We start from the raw sequence: 10,948 nt of genomic DNA, 5'->3' as shown, positions 1-10,948 counted from the left end.
ATATATCATTAAGTTTTGTACTTGAATATTCTATTATATAAGCAATGGTTAGTTTTTTTATTCCACATCAGAGTAATATATTATAATGTTTATTGAATATGAATGTAAAATTTAAAATCTTCAGTAGCCGGGAAATAATATTAGGTGTTTTCGCGCCAATACGTTTAAAAAAAATTTAAGCACGCTTGTTTGGTTTGTTTGTGTTTATCCAACGTCTTTGGCCACGCTACGGCCACTTGTTGCGCCTAACCTAGATAACCGTTCTTTGATTATTTTAGGTTCAGCACGGTTGTGCAGTGTTGGTGTTTTTTTGTGTTGCTGTGGTTTGGTCGTGGCCGCTTTATTTTTTCAGTAACAAAGCCAACAACAATTGTTTAACACGTACGATTTTTAGTTTTGAAAATACGTATACGATTGGATTTGTTTAAATATCGTTGAATAACACATTGGCGCGTTACATTAAATTCATACTTGAATTTTTCGTTGTCACTTACACGGGCTGTTCAAACATAAAATGGTGCAAAATTATTGTTGCTGATGCGAAAGAACAAAACAATTTGCTAGCGACTAGCATTTCCAAGTAGTTCTTCAATCTACGTGCTTTTGAATTGCGATTAACTTAAGTTTACAACCGGTGTTTTCTTAGTTTTTACAACATTTTGTTATAAAATGCAGCACTTAAAATTGCTAACAGTAATCGTTTTGAGTTTGGCTGTACAGATTTGTCGATCCATGCCAGATCGATCCAAGCAATACACTGCGAGTGCCGTTGACAACCCTACAATGTTTAGATGCCACTGTTTGCTTAAAGCACTGACACACATGAGAGTGACCAGGATGTCGTTTCGATTGAGGGAGGAACCGGTAGTTTCAATTTTGGACATAGTTGTTGACAGCGATGCTAGTGAAGCGTTATCTATATTATACAGTTCATACGGTGTAGAAATCGGCTCGTTGTGGCAATTCCACTTGTACACAGGATTGCTGAGATCTTACTATTTGGAAGATTTAAAAAAAAAAGACGGGGAGGGCACGTCATACGATGCTGCACCTAATAAAAACATTTCTGAAATACATGGTTATGTTACCGAACTATTGGTGTCCGACTGGGATGCTACCGATTGCAAAAAATATACAATAAACGATTGGTTCTGGCCATTTTTTAAAGAAACTCGAGAGGCCGTCATGCCTCAGATAAAAGAAAGAGTAGAAAAAAATAACCAAGAATTCAGAAATCTTGTAGAAGCGAAAAAGGGATTGTTGAACACATACATGAAACAATTGACCAAAGAATTGAGCGAATCATTGAGTATTAAAAATCTATTATTGAACGAATTGGGCAATATAACAGTGTACAAAAACTCATTGATGAATTCATACAACGTGGACTTCCACGTTGATCCCACGTTCAAGTTTGATTGGGTTGATTTCGACGACATACTTAAATCGTCCTTCAACCTCGCCATTAAAGTGACATGGCCCGAAGATCATCTTCAAAACCTCAAATCATACTTCACTAAGCATATTAATTTTTTGGAAATCATATTTTTCCGAATAACGTTGGTGCACCTGTTGGTTATTGAAAAACTAGAAGCCGGTCCAATGAAGCACTACGCACGAAAATGGCATACGTTGCTAACATATTTCGGGCAGATGTTACATATCGCAGACGATACGGCCATCCAGCATTTGTTAACTGCTTTCGACCAGCTCGCCAATCCAGGTCAAAAAGTAGGTGTAGGTGCTGTGATATATGATTTAGAAAATATACTACACAGTTGCGTTCTGTTATTAAAACCCAATGCTGTTAAACCGAAGGCCATCAACCAGAAAACAATAAAAAGTAGTTTGCAAACCGCAACAAATTCTAAACATGGGCTGGAGGAGCTCATTACTCAGAAAAAAGCAAATCAATTCTTGGACGATCTAAAACTACTAATCTTAAAAAAAACAAACTTTAGCGTCATTCGATCACTCGTGGAATACATTGATGAACACTACAAGATTGTTAGTAAAAAAGGATTAGAAGTAGATTTCTCGTAAGAAGGTAGATTCGCAAGAAGATGCTTGTCATCATTATAATATAAACATGTTTTTCATACATTTTATTGTCACTCTTACTTATTATTTAATATATTGTAAGAACAAGATTATGTTGAAACAATTAAAATTTAATAAAAACATTTTTAAAAATTGTCACTCTTAAATGCCCAATAAAAAAATTTTAATTCAGTTATTTTTGTTTGATCATCATTTAACCTTATTTTTAAGATATAGTTTTATACATGGTATAGAATAGTGTTATTCTTTTTACATAGTAAAGATACCCGATGGTATGGATTGATCAACAAGGTAAAAAGTTCCAGGCAGAACAGTGTTTGCTGACGTCTGGCTTGGTTGTCAGTCCTATTTATTGCGAACAAGTAAATATGCTAGTCAATTAATCGTCAAAATATATCATTAAGTTTTATACTTGAATATTCTATTATATAAGCAATGGTTATTTTTTTTATTCCACATCAGAGTAATATATTATAATGTTTATTGAATATGAATGTAAAATTTAAAATCTTCAGTAGCCGGGAAATAATATTAGGTGTTTTCGCGCCAATACGTTTAAAAAAATCTAAGCGCGCTTGTTTGGTTTGTTTGTGTTTATCCAACGTCTTTGGCCACGCTACAGCCACTTGTTGCGCCTAACCTAGATTACCGTTGTTTGATTATTTTAGGTTCAGCACGGTTGTGCAGTGTTGGTGTTTTTTTATGTTACTGTGGTTTGGTCGTGGCAGCTTTATTTTTTCAGTAACAAAGCCAACAACAATTGTTTAACACGTACGATTTTTAGTTTTGAAAATACGTATACAATTGGATTTGTTTAAATATCGTTGAATAACACATTGGCGCGTTACATTAAATTCATACTTGAATTTTTTGTTGACACTAACACGGGCTGTTCAAACATAAAATGGAGCAAAATTATTGTTGCTGATGCGAAAGAACAAAACAATTTGCAAGCGACTAGCATTTCCAAATAGTTCTTCAATCTACGTGCTTTTGAATTGCGATTAACTTAAGTTTACAACCGGTGTTTTCTTAGTTTTTACAACATTTTGTTTTTAAAATGCAGCACTTAAAATTGCTAACAGTAATCGTTTTGAGTTTGGCTGTACAGATTTGTCGATCCATGCCAGATCGACCCAAGCAATACACTGCGAGTGCCGTTGACAACCCTAGAATGTTTAGATGCCACTGTTTGCTTAAAGCACTGACACACATGAGAGTGACCAGGATGTCGTTTCGATTGAGGGAGGAACCGGTAGTTTCAATTTTGGACATAGTTGTTGACAGCGATGCTAGTGAAGCGTTATCTATATTATACAGTTCATACGGTGTAGAAATCGGCTCGTTGTGGCAATTCCACTTGTACACAGGATTGCTAAGATCTTACTATTTGGAAGATTTAAAAAAAAAAGACGGGGAGGGCACGTCATACGACGCTGCACCTAATAAATCCATTTCTGAAATACACGGTTATGTTACTGAATTATTGGTATCCGACTGGGACGCTAGCGATTGTAAAAGATATAGCATAAACGATTGGTACTGGCCATTTTTTAAAAGAAATCGAGAGGCCGTCATGCCTCAGATAAAAGAAAGAGTAGAAAAAAATAACCAAGAATTCAGAAATCTTGTAGAAGCGAAAAAGGGATTGTTGAACACTTACATGAAACAATTAATCAAAGAACTGAGCGAATCATTGAGTATTAAAAATCTATTATTGAACGAATTGGGCAATATAACAGTGTTCAAAAACTCATTGATGAATTCATACAACGTGGACTTCCACGTTGATCCCACGTTCAAGTTTGATTGGGTTGATTTCGACGACATACTTAAATCGTCCTTCAACCTCGCCATTAAAGTGACATGGCCCGAAGATCATCTTCAAAACCTCAAATCATACTTCACTAAGCATATTAATTTTTTGGAAATCATATTTTTCCGAATAACGTTGGTGCACCTGTTGGTTATTGAAAAACTAGAAGACTCTTCAATGAAGCAATACGCAAGAAAATGGTATACGTTGCTAACAAATTTCGGACGGATGTTACATATCGCAGACGATCCGGCCATCCAGCATTTGTTTACTGCTTTTGACCAGCTCGCCAATCCAGGTCTTAAAGTAGCTGTAGGTGCTGTGATATATGATTTAGAAAATATACTACACAGTTGCGTTCTGTCATTAAAACCCAATGCGGTTAAACCGAAGGCCTTCAACCAGGAAACAATAAAAAGTGGTTTGCAAACCGCAACAAGTTCTGGACATGGACTGGAGGAGCTCATTACTCAGAAAAAAGCAAATCAATTCTTAGAAGATCTAAAACTACTAATCTTAAAAAAAACTAACTTTAGCGTCATTCGATCACTCGCGGAATACATTGATGAACACTACAAGATTGTTAGTAAAAAAGGATTAGAAGTAGAGTTCTCGTAAGAAAGTAGATTCGCAAGAAGATAGATGCTTGTCATCATTATAGTATAAACATGTTTTTCATACATTTTATTGTCACTCTTACTTATTATTTAATATATTGTAAAAACAAGATTATTTTGAAACAATTAAAATACAATAAATAAATTTTAAAAAATTGTCACTCTTAAATGCCCAGTAAAAATATTTTAATTCAGTTATTTTTGTTTTATCATCATTTCACCTTATTTTTAAGATATAGTTTTAAGACATGGTAATAGAAAACAAACGGTGCTAAAGTTCAATGTGGTATAGAACAGTGTTATCTATTTACATAGTAAAGATACCCGACAGTATGTATTGGTCAATAAGGTAAAAAGTTCCAGGCAGAACAGTGTTTGCTGACGTCTGGCTTGGTTGTCAGTCCTATTTATTGCGAACAAGTAAATACGCTAGTCAATTAATCGTCAAAATATACCATTAAGTTATACTTGAATATTGTATTATATAAGCAATGGTTAGTTTTTTTTCCACATCAGAGTTATATATTATAATGTTTATTGAATATGAATGTAAAATTTTAAATCTTCAGTAGCCAGGATATAATATTAGGTGTGTTCGCGCCAATACGTTTAAAATAAATCTAAGCGCTCTTGTTTTGTTTGTTTGTGTTTGTCCAACGTCTTTGGCCATGCTACAGCCACTTGTTGCGCCTAACCTAGATTACCGTTGTTTGATTATTTTAGGTTCAGCACGGTGTGCAGTGTTGGTGTTTTTTTGTTGCTGTGGATTTTGTTGTCTTTTCCAGTGACTTATTGTAAATGTTCTTCACCGAGAAACCAGGTATGCACAGTATATAGTCGCTACACTGCTAATGTCACACGTTCACCCCAAAAATTGTAGTCCATATAACTTACAGGCCTCAGAGTGGTCGCGTGGGTAGAACCAAGCTAATACTGTGCATATAATGAAAGGTATATAATATTTATTTATTTGTGTATTTAGTTAGTTATATTGTATATTGGCCAAGCGCCGTACCATTTAAAAAATTGTAACGGTCTAATCGGCACCTTTATTATTAAATATTCTTTATTCAATTATTTGGTAATCAAACCTGTGACTTATTTGAATTTACTTCTTATTTTTTCTTTATTTATGCATACAAAATTTATAAAAAAGACCGTGTGAACAATAAAAATTATTATTTGTACTTCTGCTTCGTTTTTGACTTCAACCTAACAAAAATTACATTCTTTGGTTCTTTTTTTGTTTATTAAAGGCGTTTAAGATAGGCTACACGGAGCACATAAAATTGCCTATTTTACAGCCGTTAAGGCACTTGTGTTCATATTGAGCACAAGCCGATGGCGGCAACAATGTAAAATATCAAAAATATGATTACAACATTTTCATTATCACTTATAGGAACAAGGTTTTATTTATGAAATCATTAAGTTTACTAGTTTTCATCATCACAATTAGAGAATTTATAAACACAATTGACAATACATCAATGTATGTAAGCTGTTAGCACACACATTCAATAAGAGTAAACCAATTAAAATTTAAATAAACTAATATTGAGTCCATGAAATTAATTTAATGTACTTTAATTCAGAATGTATTAAGCCACATAGTTAAACGTAAAACATAAGATCAACTGTATATTAATGTAGATACATTAATATGCAGTGGCGGCTATCTTGCAAAATAATGGTGTATCAATTTTAAAGCCATAAACCACCCACCCTTCCTAACCCAAAATTCTAAGGACTATTAGTCCTTAATATGCACAGTACACATTCATAACACAAATATAATATTATTTAATTCTATAATTGTATGACTTTATACAAGTCACTCATTCACCATGACCATCCACCCAATTTTAAAGGTGTATCGACGGATACACCTTTAGTATAGGATAGCCGCCACTGTTAATACGTCGATATAAAAACTTACAATAAAGTTAGAAATACTTAATGTATCAAAACCAATCTGCACGAAAAAGTAAATTAACTTAAACAATTTAAACAGGCTAAATCTGGACTCATACTTGTAAGGTTTGCATTGAGGGCAATTTAATTAAATGTTATTTTGATTTTAAAAAAGTTGCCAAATATCATTAAAAGAAGTTCATAAAAAAAACTTCTTAGTTTTTGTTACGATAAAAAAATGATTTGAAATAATTAAAATAATGTTGGTTTAAACATTATTTTAAACATTACCGAACATTAAATATTAAAAAACTTAAGTCTAACTGTTTTCTGTTATATGCAATATGAAATATGATTAAAATGAACTAATGAATGAATAAGTGTGAATTTTGGACGGCTATGGCTATATAATAATTAGCAGTTAAATTTAGGATTTAGTGAGTGCCGAAGCTTTAAAGCCCACGGCGAGAAGCGTACATCCGCCCGTGTTTATGACTATGAATTCGCAAAAAAATGATTTCAAAATGAAATCAAACATGAGATAAGTAATCTAAAAAATCAGTAAATTATTCAAATGGAAAAAACGACAATAGATAAATTGTTATAAAAGTTATATTACTAATTATCTAATTTTCCAAAGTATAAAAATATCGAAAAGACACATAAGCCTTACACATCTACTTTTTCCAACGAATATATTTTCTATAGGATATTTTAAAATTGGGAAATATTGTTATAAGTGTATAAACTAACGACCCAATAACCACTTTTTCCAATCTATTATTTTTCCATTTTGGAACAAGTGGATAACAGAAAAAATGGTCTCTGGAAAATAATGTTGACGTAATAAGTAGGGAACCGATTGGTGAAAATTAGAAATTCAAACGCTAAAATTGTATTAAAAGATTTGTCTACAGATTAATGAAATTGAAAACATATGTTCCCATTTAAAAAAACAAATGCGATACTTGTTTTAGAAAAATATGTACTTAAAAGTTTAGGAAAAAAAAATTCTCAAAATAATCATATTTTCTGAGAAAATGAGTGTCTTACGTAAGTTAGATCACCATGATTTTTTTTTTTTTGGAGGGGAGATTCGCGTTATTGTAGAAACGAATACAGGAATCCTAGTCGATCCCGTAGGTCTTAAATAAAGATCTATATAATAACATAATAAAGAAGAATAAACATACATCATATAAATACTGTTATATGATAAGCTGTTAGTACACACATTCGATTAGAGTAAACCAATTAAAATTTAAATAAACTAGTAATGAGTCAATGAAATTAATTTAATGTACTTTAATTCAGAATGTATTAAGCCACATAGTTAAACGTAAAACATAAGATCAACTATATATCAATGTAGATACATTAATATGTCGATAAAAAACTTACAATAAAGTTAGAAATACTTAATGTATCAAAACCAATCTGCACGAAAAAGTAAATTAACTTAAACAATTTAAACAGGCTAAATCTGGACTTATACTTGTAAGGTTTGCATTGAGGGCAATTTAATTAAATGTTATTTTGATTTTAAAAAAGTTGCCAATTATCATTAAAAGAAGTTCATAAAAAAAACTTCTTAGTTTTTGTTACGATAAAAAAAATGATTGAAATAATTAATTAATTTTACTTTAACATCAAAGTATAATGTTGTGATTTTGTAACCTTTGTATTTTTCATAAGACGGGCTTCAATCTATATCAATACAATGTTGTTATTTTAATTAAATAAAATAAATAAGTAAAATAGAATAGAAAATTAGTATTAGGTAATATACTTAATATAATATTTATAATGTACATTTTATAACCCGTAACAAAAAATGATTAGGTAATTATTTAATAAAAAATTATAATTGAAATTTGAATAAACAGTGATGATATAACAAGTTAAAAAAATGTATCGTGTTTATGTATCGTATTATAGTTATCATAAGACATAAACCGATAATATAAAATATATAAAATAATATTAATCGTATCTCAATAATGATCATGCACATCATAAGTTCTGCTCTTTTTAAATTTTATTTCAGGTAGAACCCGTTATAAGATGTTTACACATAACTATTGTGAGTAATTTCCACGGATCACTCGGTTTTTATTTGTCTGTGCTATTGCAGTGTTTTTGTCGACATCTAACTATCAATTAGCCATAACCCAAAAAGTATCAATTATAAAACTAAAAGCTAAATAAATGTATAAATCTAGATTATTAAATATAACGTTAACAGATAGCAGCATTGGAAAAAACTTGGAACATAATATTAAATAAAAACCTAGTCCCTTCTTTGTGACGGTTTGGTCGTGGCCGCTTTATTTTTTCAGTAACAAAGCCAACAATTTTTGAACACGTACGATTTTTACTTTTGAAAATACTTATACGGTTGGATTTGTCTAAATATCGTTGAATAACACAATGCCGCGTTACATGAAATTCATACTTGAATTTTTTGTTGACACTAACACGGGCTGTTCAAACATTAAATGGTGTAAAATTATTATTCTTGGTGCGAAAAAACTAGAATTTGTAAGCGACTAGCATTTTCAAGTAGTTTTCCAATAGCCGTGCTTTCGAATTCGCAATTAACTTAAGTTTACAACCGGTGTTTTTTTATTTTTTACAACATTTTGTTATAAAATGCAGCACTTAAAACTGCTAACAGTAATCGTTTTCAGTTTGGCTGTACAGATTTGTCGATCAGGGCCAAGTCGACCCATGCAATACACTGCGAGGGACGTTACCGAACCTAAACTGTTTAGATGCCACTGTTTGCTTAAAGCACTGACACACATGAGAGTGACCAGGATGTCGTTTCCATTTCAGAACGAACCACTAGTTTCAATGCTGGACTTAGTTGTTGACAGCGATGGTAAAGGAGCGTTAGCTATATTATACAATTCATACGGTGTAGAAATCGGCTCGTTGTGGCAATTCCACTTGTACACAGGATTGCTGAGATCTTACTATTTGGAAGATTTAAAAAATAATGACGGGGAGGGCACGTCATACGACGCTGCACCTAATAAATCCATTTCTGAAATACACGGTTATGTTACCGAATTATTGGTGTCCGACTGGGACGCTACCGATTGTAAAAGATATAGCATAAACGATTGGTACTGGCCATTTTTTAAACAACAACCAGAGGCCGTCATGCCTCAGATAAAAGAAAAGTAGAAAAAAATAACCAAGAATTCAGAAATCTTGTAGAAACGAAAAAGAGATTGATGAACGCAGACGGGAAACAGTTGATCAAGGAATTGAGCGAGTCATTCAGTATTAAAAATCTATTATTGAACGAATTGGGCAATAAAACGTTGTTAAAAAATTCATTGATGAATACATACAACGTAAACTTCCACGTTGATCCCACGTTCAAGTTTGATTGGGTTGATTTCGACGACATACTTGAATCGTCCTTCAACCTCGCCATTAAAGTGACATGGCCCGAAGATCATCTTCAAAACCTCAAATCATACTTCACTAAGCATATTCATTTTTTGGAAATCATATTTTTCCGAATAACGTTGGTGCACCTGTTGGTTATTGAAAAACTAGAAGACGCTTCAATGAAGCACTACGCACGAAAATGGTATACGTTGCTAACAAATTTCGGACAGATGTTACATATCGAAGACGATCCGGCCATCGAGCATTTGTTAACTGCTTTCGACCAGCTCGCCAATCCAGGTCAAAAAGTAGGTGTAGGTGCTGTGATATATGATTTAGAAAATATACTACACAGTTGCGTTCTGTCATTAAAACCCAATGCGGTTAAACCGAAGGCCTTCAACCAGGAAACAATAAAAAGTGGTTTGCAAACCGCAACAAGTTCTGGACATGGACTGGAGGAGCTCATTACTCAGAAAAAAGCAAATCAATTCTTGGACGATCTAAAACTACTAATCTTAAAAAAAACTAACTTTAGCGTCATTCGATCACTCGTGGAATACATTGGTGAACACTACAAGATTGTTAGTAAAAAAGGATTAGAAGTAGAGTTCTCGTAGATAGATGCTTGTCATCATTATAATATAAACATGTTTTTCATACATTTTATTGTCATTCTAAAATTCTCAATAAAAAAATGTTAATTCAGTTATTTTTGTTTTATTATAATTAAACCGTATTTTTAAGATATAGTTTTAAGACATGGTAATAGAAAACAAACGGTGCTAAAGTTCAATGTGGTATAGAATAGTGTTATCTATTTACATAGTAAAGATACCCGACAGTATGGATTGGTCAATAAGGTAAAAAGTTCCAGGCAGAACAGTGTTTGCTGACGTCTGGCTTGGTTGGCAGTCCTTTTTATTGCGAACAAGTAAATATGCTAGTCAATTAATCGTCAATATATACCATTAAGTTATACTTGAATATTCTATTATATAAGCAATGGTTAGTTTTTTTTTCTACATCAGAGTAATATATAATATTGTTTATTGAATATGAATGTAAAATTCATAATCTTCAGTAGCCGGGGGATAATATTATGTAAAATATCAAAAATATGATTACAACATTT

The 10,948-nt window shown here is 32.3% G+C and overlaps 1 protein-coding gene across 3 annotated transcripts; it reads left to right on the top strand.

Moving 5' to 3' along the window:
- The first annotated feature begins 337 nt into the window (after positions 1 to 337).
- LOC126842643 (uncharacterized) lies at positions 338 to 10,467 on the top strand. 3 transcript variants are annotated; one of them, XM_050579694.1, is made up of 2 exons: positions 338 to 1,500; positions 9,891 to 10,467. In XM_050579694.1, exons 1-2 carry the CDS (start codon positions 670 to 672, stop codon positions 10,431 to 10,433), a joined length of 1,374 nt encoding a protein of 457 aa, XP_050435651.1. In that variant the 5' UTR covers positions 338 to 669; the 3' UTR covers positions 10,434 to 10,467. The 3 variants fall into 3 exon arrangements, with proteins under 3 accessions (XP_050435651.1, XP_050435650.1, XP_050435653.1); XM_050579693.1 differs by lacking the exon at positions 9,891 to 10,467 and adding an exon at positions 4,194 to 4,592 and having other exon boundaries at positions 338 to 1,741; XM_050579696.1 differs by lacking the exon at positions 338 to 1,500 and adding an exon at positions 2,789 to 3,952.
- The last annotated feature ends 481 nt before the right edge of the window (positions 10,468 to 10,948 follow it).

The sequence above is a fragment of the Adelges cooleyi genome, unplaced genomic scaffold (assembly GCF_023614345.1).
Source record: "Adelges cooleyi isolate 19-005CV unplaced genomic scaffold, UGA_ACOO_1.1 ACOO_flye_CR_arks_rails_tigmint_CR_PRNA_574, whole genome shotgun sequence".
NCBI lineage: Eukaryota > Metazoa > Arthropoda > Insecta > Hemiptera > Adelgidae > Adelges > Adelges cooleyi.
This window is presented reverse-complemented; position numbering and strand designations above follow the sequence as displayed.

Bases quoted from the DNA above. Each gene is read 5' to 3' on its own strand.
- LOC126842643 (XM_050579694.1), top strand. From the start codon at position 670: ATGCAGCACTTAAAATTGCTAACAGTAATCGTTTTGAGTTTGGCTGTA. The intron at 1,501-9,890 runs CTCAAATCATAC...CATCTTCAAAAC, and splicing joins CCGAAGATCATCTTCAAAAC to CTCAAATCATACTTCACTAA.